The 12,991-nt window shown below is 37.6% G+C and overlaps 1 protein-coding gene across 1 annotated transcript in view; it reads right to left on the bottom strand.

The window, feature by feature from the left end:
• Nucleotides 1–5,632: 5,632 nt before the first annotated feature.
• The window catches only part of CDC73 (cell division cycle 73), a 101,560-nt gene continuing 94,201 nt past the window's right edge, over nucleotides 5,633–12,991 (bottom strand). Inside the window, exons 15-17 of the mRNA XM_059478524.1 lie at nucleotides 11,173–11,273; nucleotides 7,855–7,996; nucleotides 5,633–7,037 (exon numbers count right to left, since the gene is read on the bottom strand). Coding sequence (XP_059334507.1) covers nucleotides 7,001–7,037; nucleotides 7,855–7,996; nucleotides 11,173–11,273 — 280 coding nt within the window. The 3' untranslated portion in view covers nucleotides 5,633–7,000. The remainder of the gene's footprint in view (nucleotides 7,038–7,854; nucleotides 7,997–11,172; nucleotides 11,274–12,991) is intronic.

The following is a 12,991-nucleotide window of genomic DNA, read 5'->3' as shown; positions in this document are numbered from 1 at the left end:
AACCCCTGACATATTCCATGTATTTTGAAGACTTCTGGCAGATTTTCTGGCAGAAATTCTCAAAGGCTATTTATTGCTCTTGGAAACAACCTTCAGTCTGTAGCAGAGTAAAAAAAAAGCCCCTGAGAGGCAAATTACTAAATGCAGAGTTCTCCTTACCTATGATTTCTCATGTAGCTTAGTTAAGGTATTGATTATTGTCTCATGCTGTATGGCCAAGTCTCACCTGTGTTCTGAAAGGAATTAACATATGGAGAACACCACACTTGAACTTTGATACATTACAGGAGTCATTATATAAAAAAATGGCAATGTACATCACGATGGATGCACATTTCTCAGTAGAACAGTAATGTACACCCACATAAACACAAAATTAACTGTTACTTTTTATTTACCCAATTCTGTACTTACAAGATCATCCACCTGCCTTGATATTTAGGTGAAAGAAAAGGCAAGGTGAACAGACCAATAGCTACTGACCAAAGCCAGAAAAATCCAATGTGAAATCAAAGTAAAATTCAAGAGGAATTTTACATCAGTAAGTGAATTTGTGGACCAGTAACCTTGACAAAGGCAAAACAAGATTATTTGGAACATAATTTAGGGCATTAATCCATACAGAATAAATTTGTTGTATACAGACTTCACAATGCATTGTTCCAATTGTATTTCAGTTTAGTAATTTCTGTGTTTGGGTTTGCTGGTGTTTTTGTTAATTTGATTTTGTTGCTGGATAGTTTTTGCAGGTTGTGGGGTTGTTCTTTTCTTTTTTTCGTTGTTTTTGTTTTGATCTTTAATCCTATTGTTACCTTTTTAGCAACATTTCAGCAAGCAGACTAATTGCTTCCATTGTGCATAAAGCATGGGCTCTTTCCTACAAGTTTTATTACAGAGTAAAAGATGCCCTGTCTCCAGTGGAACTTATAATCCAAGCATGGACACTTCAGCTGAGAAGAGGTTCAGCCCAGATGTCCCACTACAGGCACAGCTGGTGAGGTGCTGTTCAGCTACACCTTCTTTTACTGTGACCATCTGAACTTTTTAAGGGCATGCAGCAAAATTTACTGGTAACTCCTAGCCCTGGAAAACCATAAAGTCCACCAGTATCAAACTTTTAGTTTTTCATTGCTCATAATTATGTTTTAATTTGATCTGTCTCACAAAATCAGTAACAAAACAAGTGTGATGCTCCTCAAACCCAGTGCCAGCTGTGAACAAAGGCTGTCAGGTAATTAAGTGTTTAGATTTCACTCAGTCTCAGGTTAAGAATCACTCAGTAGAGCTCAGGATACTCATTCTGCACCTAAGACTAATCTGCAGTAACAGGGAGAACTCTGCAGTTCAAGGTCCTTGGAGAACAATTAGTGACATACCAGTAATTAAGGAAATACTAGCAACTAGTATGCCTTCAGTATTTTTACGTTCAAAACTTCAAAGCTTCATGGCTCCAGGTCAAAACTAAACTAGAAAGAAGCAGGATGAAATATTCAGTAGGTAATACATGCATTTTTACTAGTTTTGAGGTTTTTGTTTGTTTGGGATTTTTTAGTTTAGTAAACAGCTTTAAGACACAACAGGGAGAAGTTGGTGCTTCTTGTGCTTCCACTGCCCTGCCCGTGCCCTGATAGGGCAGAAGAATCATTCCTAGTGCTGTGCTTACATAAAATCTGTGGGTTAGGAACAGTCCCAGTTTGGCAGAAACAAGGAGGAAGAACAAGTCAGGGAAGCAGAAGAGTAGCTGGATAGGTCTCTGGAAAGGATTTCAAGAGGGAAGGAACAAGTGCAACATTATAAACTGCTTCTTTAAGATCTTTTTTACATCCTATTTCACCAATAAAAATACATTCAGTGTTATGAAATTGCAGGTTTGGTCTTAACCAATAGAACATGAGAAACATGCTTTGTTTCTTCATTCAGGGCTAAGATGACTGTTGCAATTAGAAAAACATCCCACCTTTTAAAGTCTGCAAGGAATTTTTCCCAGGAATTTTCAAAAGCTGGACTTGAGCTAATGCTGAACTATAACTCTGTAAAAAAAATCATTAATATAGTTCAGATCTTAAATAATAGGTCATGTGACAAGATACTTCCAAAAATTAAGTCTATTAAACACAAGTTTATGACAGTTATGTCATAGTTTAAAGGTTTAGTCATAGGGAAAGTTTCTTTTCTGTGTCATTCAATAGTAGCTGTTCCCATAGGGTTCTTCTGAGATTTCATTTGAATTTCAACCTTCAAAATCACTGTTAAAATTTGGGCCCACTGACACAGGCCAGAACTTATAACCCATGCAATCATAAAATTTTCAAGCTTTCAAGCAACTGCAACTGAAGATTTACCTCTGACAGTTTCCAGTGATACATGCAGGAACCCTGTAAAGCAAGTAAACAGTTTTTCTGCATTTGAAATACACCAAAAGAATTTACAGATGGAAATAAAAAATAGACACTAAGCTATTTTTCTTACAGATTTTCTGTACCACCTCGTATCTTTCGTTTTTACAAATGAACTAGCATCTAAGTGAAGTAGCATCTACAATAAAGTTTGAAACATTTGAGATTGTTCTTTGCATTTGCATTCTTATTTTATAATTTTTAAAATTCATGTTTAAATAAAAATGGGCACAGTAAAAGTCTGGATGCATGTCCTGCTACTGTGTACTACCCACCAATAGGTTGTGCTAGATTAAATCTCATTCTCAAACCTGCCTTTTGTGATAGCACCACCACTGAGAAGAATGATCCAGAGAGAAGTTGATGACAGCTGAGCAATCACAGAATGTGCTGAGCTGGAAGGATCCACAAGGATCATCAGATGTCACCCTCAGGATCTCAGTCCCATTCAGACACCATCTTTATCCTTGCCAAGTGCCTGAGCTCCACTCCAACAACTCCATCCATCCTCAGATGACTGAGGACAATTTTCTGTCCCTGCCTCAGAACCCTCAATGCAAACCCAAACCTAGGACAGGAAACTACACAACTGTGATTGAAGTGTGCAACTGCTAGCAAAGGAAGCAGAACTGCCACCTCTCAAAAAAAAATCCATTTGTTACAAATGAGCAACTCAGGATATGACACTTGGAGATTCCAGTTTGTGGTAGATTTTTCCACACATTAGCTGAACTGTAACCTACTTGGCCAGCAGTTTCTTCAGGCAGGGATTTTAATTTTTCATGAACACATTGCTCTAATAAAGTACTTGGCATTAGTTATGGCTTTTGAATTAAAATGCATTCATGACATTAAATTTTAAAACCTCTAAGCCATTAATTTTGATCAGCTTTTTTTTCTTTTCTGGTATAGTGTTTGCAAGAATTAGCAACTAAGTGCATATTTCACCAGCAAAAGAATAAAGGCTGTGCTAACAAAACTAACTTTTGCACATCCCTGTAGAGAATGGCAATATTTTATACACCAACTGCACAACAAATGAAAGCCAAAAACAAATTTGCTGTTCCAAATTTGCTGTCAAATGTAACATAAGAGTTTAACTTATGATGAAGGGCAACTTAGCACACAATTTGCTATCTACATTTTCTTCTGAATTCAGAAACAAAAAGGTTTACAGCATTGCAGAACAGTTCCATAAATTGTCTAGCTCAAGCATTGACTTTAGCACCTATTTGTAAAACCATCTTCCTACAAAAATTTCCAGGTAATAGCGAAAGAGCTGAGCCTACTCAGCTGAGGATGCTGATCTGCAATTTCTTCAGGTATGCAAGTCCCTGCAGTTGCCCTACTTTATCTTACAAAAAAACTCCCCTTTTGTTTGCTTTGTTCAGACTAAAATTCAAAAGCTCAAACAGTATAAATCACAGGTATTTTCACTTTTAATATAAAATCATTACTTCAGGTACAACTACTGGCCCCACTAACCCTGTTACTAAAAGCAATAATCACCTGCTGACAGCACGTGAGCCCAATCACAGACTTCAAACCAGTTCTCAGCTTATCATGCTTCATCTCACTCATGTCACCCTCATGAAACAGTGCAGAGTGATGACACTGAAGGTGCAGAACAGGAACAACCAATTTGATATCTGAGTCTCACACTCATGCCATTCTAGTGTTCAGTAAACTGCAGGCAGGGAAGCAGCTCAGCTATAGTTGTACATTTTAATTGAATACAATTTACACACTTTATACACCTCTAAGTAGTGTGTCCAATTTGCTCAGCAAAAAGAAAGCAGCTCAGTAAAACAGATGTCTGCTCCTCCAGCTTCCCCACTTCTTAGTATCACTTTTCTTTATTACTCTACATTAACGTGCAGACAAATTAAGCATAACCTAAATGTCTAAAATTCCAGCTGTGTTGCAAAATGCTGCTGTAAGGCTAAATTTTTAAGTCCAAGTAGTTTCATAATCTATGTGCAGTTATTTATGAAGGCAGCAGGAATGCTATTCTGACAACCTAATTAAACTTCCAATAATGTCAGCAGGAATCTGATTGCAAAATGGCTCATTTTATAAACATCACTACTTTTATGACTGACAAAAATATGCACCATCAGGTGCCAGCTCCTTCACAAATACATATTGTATAACTTGGGTCACAAACTGCTTGCCAGTACAAAATTCTAAGATGTTAAAGGTCTGTCCTCAACCCATAAAAACAAACACAGGTCACACAGATTTCATGGATATTGCTCTTCTGCCCATTTCATAGCCATGTAACTTCAGTAATTTCAGAGGAGTTAACTGCCAATAAATATATAAATCTCCATCTAAATCAAGCCACCTCCTGCACTGGATCTGGAATTACACCCACATTGAAAGCACAGTGAAGTACAGGATACAGAAAAGATAAGTGTCCCTTGCCTACTGCAAACCCACTCTATGGTCTGCATATCACACTGCATGTGAAGCACACACTTGTCCAAAATTTACTTTTCAAGCTGACTGCTAGAAATCTCTTTAAAACAGCACAGGCCATGATGTACTTATTAAGTCTGAAAAAAAAAGGACATTTCTAATTGGAAATGCTCAAGTTTACAAAACCATACATGATACCTCACTGTTTAAAGCAGAAATGAACTGTAAGTTGCTACCACATGGTAGCACCTGCTATGTTGGAAGAAGCCATCACAGCTTTGCTCTGTGCAGTACAGGTTAAAACCAAGCACTCAATGTTCCAGCCAGCTCTAGTATGACATGGACACATTTCTAATAAGCTTAAGTACAGGGAAAACACAGTAACAGGGTACTGCCCAACTGCCCACACAAACAGGAGACATGCCAGTAGTTCTGTAGCTCCCAGTCACCACGCTGAATCCATTCCAAAATCCAGGGTTAGCTGCTTCTAATCTTGGGATTCACGGAGGGTTGTTCTGGTGGTTTGACATTTTACAGTTCCATTTAGACCATTTGAAAATACAGCCTCATTATAGCAGGGATGGATACATACAATTAAAAGTCAGACCTCACGGTCCTCATAAACTTAAGACAGTTTTAAAAACTTCTTATTATGTATATAGGACTTAAGGATATATGACTTAAACATCACTACTTTTATGACTGACAAAAATATGAACAATCACATGCCAGACAGTTTTAAAAACCTCTTATGAATATATGACTTTGGGTTTTACTAAAAATGAAGTTAACATCAAATAAAAACCAAAACAGAATAGGTAGAACATTTTATTTTTGTCAAACCTTAAATGTAAAGTATATTAAAAAAAACATGGTTTGGAACTTCAAGAACAGGAATATAAACATGTATTTTCTATCCCAGAAAAAAAATCATGCAGGTGTTACAGTATTTGATCATTCTCTACATTCACTGGTATGCAACATCAACTTAACATTATTCCATAGATACAGAGATGCTGTAAGTTGGTACAAATACCAGGATCCTCTGGCCTCACACTGGAGATGAAGCAAATCCATTCTTTGGTAATTTGAGAAGGCTGATTTTCCATTCCAATGCAGGACTCTTGGGAGGCCATATTAGCCACCTAGCTCAGAAAATTACAACTCCTGTTGACAGTCTGGGCTACTTTTGTCATGAGAAAATCGTATTAGAGGTATAAATACAAAGAAGTTAAAATTATTCATTCCTTGTGGTGGCCGTTCCAGGAAAAAAAGAATCCAACTCTCTCCTCCTCTACTCATCATTTAATCTAGGTAACATTTAGATTCATATGCAAAGATATTTGCTAGATGGGAATGTACACATGCATACTTTCAGTTTAAAGAAAGAGATGTGTGTGGAGAATGGCAATTTAGAGTTACCATGACTCAACAGTATGCCTATAATAAATTTTCAAGATTTAGTAAACTGGGACATTACAAATCCAAAAAAAGAGTTAATAGATTTTTGATCTTCCCTTTTTCAACAAAGACTGACAGAATATACATATACAGCTTGACATTTTGATTTATTGAAAACAACTTTCACTTTGCTCAGTTCGCAAGTCCTATTGACTAAAATGTAATATCATTCACAACAAAATATTTTCAGTAAGTGAAACAGTAAGCAAAGAAATCCCAAACTAAGCTCAGAAGCTAAGTGGTTTAGAAAGCCTGGAAACACCTAGGTGTGCATCATTGTGTCTATAACTTTTTTGTACACTATATCTATAGACACAGGCACACTTGTATTTACACCCGCCCGTGCACACGCACATGGATAACCCGCCGTGGACATCCAGCTATCCTCTACTGGGGAACAAAACACAGTCTTTAAAAATGTGGCTAATTTAACAAAACAGAGAAGAAACTGCTGCTATCAAAATATACAATTTGGATTGCAGACTAGAAGGCTAACAACATTAAAAAAATAGTTTTAAGCAAAACCCCTTTGCTTCTGATTAACAGGTATCAACCTGCCATAGCATGAATCATCCAAATAAGATTTTATAAAAAGTTTAAACTGTGACCCTTCCTCATTTGTAAAGTTCTTGACATATATAGTGCGAGCTCTGGTCTCCAAACTGGAGCCCCTTCCATTTTTTTCAATCCATACTTCAGGAAATAAATGGCAGCTGAAGGATTTAGAATCTCAAGTGAGATTTGTGCTTTACCATATACCTGAAAAAAAATTAACAGAAGACAGCATTACTACCCTTGTGGCATTTATAGGAATTTTACTTGCAGGAATAAAACGTCCAGGCATTGTTAAAAGAGAATTGTTAGGGAATTAGAAAGCTGCCAAAGAGATGCAACGCGTTGTGTGCAGGATTTCTCCTACTAAGTAACAGCTGACTGCAGCCCTGCCTCAAAGAAAACTCAGCTTTCCAAGGCAGTGCATGACCTCTAACATTGAAAGACTACTAGTTCATCTGGGAGTTCAGATATATTGTTCACCTGAGACTTTTAAACAAAGCCATGGAAAGTTTGATGATTGAAATTATTTTGACAATTCCCACTGGATTTTTCTTTTTCACTCAATCATTCAAGCAGTTCACTGTGAATCAACATGAAAAAATTAAACATTGATGAAACACATGGGCTTCTCCCCTCCCTCAATATTTCTTCAACTGCTTCATGATAATAAAGTTCCTTCTCTACAACCTGAACAAGGTATTGCAGAGAACTTCACCTTCAGCAGGGTTCTGACCCAGAGAATCAGAGTCAGGAGGTGGGGAATCATGGGACTAACCAATGATTAATGGTAACTACCCTTCCTTTAAACCCACAGTTTGGAGATTGTTACTTACAGTCTGTAAACACATACCACTACATTTCATTAACTGTATCATCAGGGAAAATCAAAACAAGCAGTATTTCCAAGCTAAATCATTGTTCAGATATCCAAGTTGTAAACAATTCCCTGGCTGCCAGAACTTTTAATTCCCACCTAAAGCATACAAGCATGAAGACCAAGGACTTACAGCAGGAACCATACCTGTCCAAGGTTTCCCAGAAGCGTAGGAACACTGGCCTGTCCAAGTGTCTTTTGTGGTAGCTGAGCTCTAACACTGTCACATCCCATTTCTGCACGTTGGGATCCAGGCGCACTTCATCGTACTTGAGATGAAAAGCTTTAACTACAGCAAACAGGACAGCATTTGGTACAAACACAAGGACTTTAGTGTTTCTTTATTGGTCAAAGAAAATTCCCAGCCCGCTCCTCCTTTTTCAGAATGAAGCCTGAGAGCAAAATTATCAAGCCCATAATCCAAAGAAGTCAACTACTCACTGAAGGGCACAGTTAAATATAGAGGTCAATGGCTCCCAGGCTATTCCAGGGTGAAGGGAAAGGGCAGCCACTGCTTTTAGATGCACAGATTCCAAGGGAATAGCAGAAACACACTGCCAATTCAAGTACATTCTCTTTGAGAAACAAAAAAGTTCTTTCTGAAAATCTCTGAGCTGTCAAAGAATTAAATAATAATCAAAAAGATATTTCTGAGACCTATGAGTAGGAAGCCTGGCTATCTCCTAAAAGAATCTGTAGAAGATTGATCGTATAATGCCAGCGTAACCCCCAAATGCTGCATAAAGCATTCTGAGAAATTCAGTAACTGCCAATTTCCCCATGTCTAGTACTCATTTAAAAAATGGTAAAATATTAACTGTTATTTTTCTCTTGGGAAGTACTGTCACATGTGAATTAGGTAAAGCCTCAGCATTTACACAGTGAGCATTAAAACCAAGGTATTTAAGCCTTGTACAATTCCTATCTGGTGAGCCAATCTGATGATTTTAGTGGTACTGGAAAAGTAAAACAAGCCATCAGTCTTGTGGAAACTAGTTCTTTTTAATGCCATGCTTGTATCTTCTTCAGATACCACACTCTTAATTTTGTCTTCCACAAAATCAGTTCTCTTTTCCAGATCCATTTGGGAACTTCCTAGAAGGCTGCTATGTGAAATTAGCATTTTTTTTTGTTGACAGACTAAAGAAATGATCATCTGACTTGTATCTCTGACAGATAAATTTCCAGGCTTTGTGATTAAGAATACATATACATTATCTCCACTATACATTGGAGATATATATATATATATATACACACATACATACATATATATATATACATACATATATATACACGCACACATATATATATATATGTATACACACATAGCAATATATATATAGCATGTATTCATATAACTTCAGAAAAAACAAATGAAGATACACCAGGGCCATGCATTTACTGAAAACTCCATCAATATCTGACAGTCTCTGCATTCCAGTTAAATGTTATTAAGCACAAGAGGATCCACTTCTGAACCTGAAACAAATCACTATTACAGCTCCCTGCTGTGCTCTGGGAGGTACACCTTTAAAATGGTAGTCAAAATGAAATATTTGTCCATGAAACTGACAGCATTCAAAACTTCATCACAAACATTCACTTGTAAATGTGAAATTAGGCTGGTTTGGTACATGAACATGAAATAGTCAGGACACCCTGACCTAAGGAAAACTAAGGAGCACAGTTTTAGAGTTTCAGCTAATGAAATGTTCTGGGACAAAGCAATTGCTCCAATAAAACCAGTTAGGCAGGCTCTGGCCCAGTACTCCTTATTTTATTGAGGAGTTCCTTCTGGTAAGCTACCTGCTTGTTTTCCAAGTGACAGCCTTCAATACTTGGTAACGACAACCGACCCAGACAGAGAAGAAACGAAACTGCAGATGAAACAATGGACAGCTGCAAATCCCAGAAACCACATTTGTGAAGTGAACATTCAGTTCACTTACTGAACACTAAAAATATGGCAAAATAATAGCTTCAGATAAAAATAGATACATAAAACTGGACTGATGCTGTCTGTACTCCATTCACTTGTTTTCATCTAAAGCATCAGTAACATAATTGGGGAAAGATCTAGAAATACACTTTATCAGGAAAATATTTTAAAAACACCATGCTTTGAAGGAATGGAATGCATTTCTAAATTGAAGATCCATTTCAATGTATGAATTAAGACCAGATATCCCTCTTTCACTTGAAAAATGTATGAATTTGTACACCTGCACCTTGAACTGTGCAGGCTGTGATTGTGATCTTTTGGCATGTTGAGACCAGGAATGTCAAAGCAAGTCAGAGCAATTCCTATGGCCCTCCATACATGTATATATAAAAATGATAAAATTAATAGGAAGCAGCATGTAACTGCTAGCTAGACCTTCAATATTTCACTGCATTTTTCTTGGCTTTGCTTTTCACAATTGCCTTTTTCTCAGTATCTTTATTTTGAAGTGCTATTTCCTTCTTTCATTAATCTCTTCTGTTAAACTCTCTCCTGTGGCATAGTTTTACTTTCACAATGACTTTAAGGCTCTTTTTCTCTTTCTCTGCTCTTTCTCTATCCCCCCTTTAACTGACTCATTCTATTCTCTTGTTCACAGACCCATCCTTAGCTCTCTGTCCCACCCTTGAGTTTTTTCCTTGCTGCTCATCAAAGTGGCTTTGTCATTCCAGATTCTACATCACAGAGCAAAGCGGGGTACACACAAAACCTGAACAAACCTGCTTCCTCATCACACTGACTGCAAGATGCTAGAGCTGAACTAAGGTGGGTTTGGGTCTGTTGCCTGGTTTTGTGTGTGTGTGTTGGTTATGTCTATATCTGAAAGCACAGAAGACCGTCAAAAGGTCTGTTTTCTAAGGCAACTCCAAACTGAAGCAACAGAGAAGATGACAGACTCCTGAGATACTATGGCCCACCTCTCTGCCAGATGGGTGAACTGTGCCAGAGAAGTGCCTCAAAGCACCACAGTTGTAGGGACCCAAAAAACCTGTTCTGATCTATACAATGCTAACATCTAGTTCACTGGAAACATCAACTTTTTAAAACTCTGAAGTTTTTGTCAGACACCAGATCATATTTTCAATGCTTTCTTAGTGGTTCACTAGGTGATTAATCCTCTCTTCAGAATAGCACTAGAATGTGCAGCCAGCCTGTAAACCTGTTAGCTATGAATTGCAGGAATACACATTGTCTGTTCACCCTGTATTAGAAGACTGGAAAGCAGATTTGTACACCAGCTATTTGTGACCCTTGAAGCTGACAGTTCTTTCCATGGGCTTGCACAGATCAGAGCAGAACAACCACAAAGGGCATGGGAATATTTGCCATCGTGAGGAGCCCCAAAGGCTGCTCAGCCATCTGAAGCACTTTGGCAGCACTCTGTCATGAACATAAACATCTACAAGAAACCCCAAACACAACAACAAACCCCAAACCAAGGAAGAAAGTAAATCCCTTACTTTTTGCAAAGATATCAACAGGAGATCCGTCCGGCAGGAGCCAAGGCCAGCCCTTGAACTGCCAGGCAGGGCCCTGGACAAACACGGCCACCACGCGGTCCCTGGAACACACAGAGGGGTGGACATGGCATGGGCATGGCCTGGGACACGTCACTCACTGCTGTCCTGAGCAGGCACTGTGCCCTAGCAGAGCTGCTCCTTTTACAGAGCAGGAGAGCACACTGAACAACCACACCTCCAGCACAACTGCTTTTCCTCTTGTAAAGAAAAAAAATCATTCCTGTGATTGCTCTGGGCTTTCAGCCCTGCCCCTCTGCAGAAGGTAGCTCAGGTTACAATTTTTAGAAGGCAGTGTTTATTTGTGGTCATCATTAATTTGCTTTTGAAAAGTGCTCCTACATTTTCAGAGACAATCTTCTGCAAATGGCACTTGAAACTGAGCTGTGCAGATTTAAAAGCCTTTATTATCAGCACTGCTGACTTCCAGGCTGAAAATTAATGAGAAGCAACAGCTGCTAAATTTCTGCTAAGTGAAATTTCAACTATTTTAAGAAAATACAACCATCACCTGTGGTCTGAGAAAATAAACTTGTGATTAAGATTAAACTTTTGCATTAGTGAAATTTTAAAAACCCCACCTTAGAGAATAAATGACCTCCTCACATATGGTCTATCTTTCTCTTGAACATTTACATCATCCAACCACAGTTCTTACCTACCACAACAAATAATTATCTCTCTAATCTAATCCCTAAATTTAATCTATCATTAAATCCACTAAATTCCAAATGAAAAAGAATAATCAAGATGAAGTTTCGCGGTCTGGGGTTATTTTTTTGCAGGTTTTAGTGTGGCTTCCATGGGTAAAATCAAGATAAAAAAAACATACATCACTCCATGTCTTTGGTCAGAAGTACTTTTGAAAGTAGTTTAGATGGTCCTTAAAGGTTTGATCATTAAACATTTTAAGTGCTATTTAATATTCAGAATTCTAAATCCAGTGATTTCTGATTAATTCAAATTCTAAATACAGAGAAAAATTGATTTAGGAACAGAATCTTTTCAAAGCATTCCTCTCCATTAAAATCTTATTTGGAAATGACAAAACCACCAAATATGTCATTGTCCACATCCCAGATCTTCTCACTTGTCAGAAAGAAGTAAAAATGCTGCATAATGCATGTCATCAAATAACAAAAAGATGTCAAACAACAATAAAAACTTCTCCAGAGTTGTTCTGTTCAAAGGGAGCTACTTTTTAATAGCCTTGAAAAATGTGCTACAGAGCCAATAATCCATTTCCAGCTTTTTCATAAAATTAAAAACTATCTACGATTCCCCTTCTGTAACTAGTGCTCTTCCTTCAGAAGTAAAATTCCAATAGTTCCAGTACTGGAATCACAGTTCAGTCTTTACTATCTGATGTATTTCCTTTCTATAACTATTAAAAAATATGGAATGTCAGATGCTGATGGTCAGCAAAAGCATCTTCCCAACAGACTCTCCCTCAAAAAGCAGACAGGAGGGAAGGGGTTTTCTTGCGTATTATGGTTCAATGACTTGCACATTACACCACAAACCAGAACAATAATATGAACATTTCTATTGGAATGTCTGGAACATTTCTGGCAAACCCAATAATATTAACTGTGCTGCTACAACACTGTTAAAATCAAGCGTTGCAACTTTTGAAGATCTTTAGATTAATTTAGTTTCATATTATTTTCAGCTGAAGACTCTTACAGTAAATGAATTGAAGACTCCTATATCTGTACTTTTTCAGTAGATTGCAGAATATTTTATTATTCCCCTCCAAATT

The sequence above is a fragment of the Ammospiza nelsoni genome, chromosome 9 (assembly GCF_027579445.1).
Source record: "Ammospiza nelsoni isolate bAmmNel1 chromosome 9, bAmmNel1.pri, whole genome shotgun sequence".
NCBI classification, from domain to species: Eukaryota; Metazoa; Chordata; class Aves; order Passeriformes; family Passerellidae; genus Ammospiza; species Ammospiza nelsoni.
The sequence above is the reverse complement of the archived record's forward strand: the minus strand, read 5'-3'. Positions and strand labels throughout refer to the sequence as shown.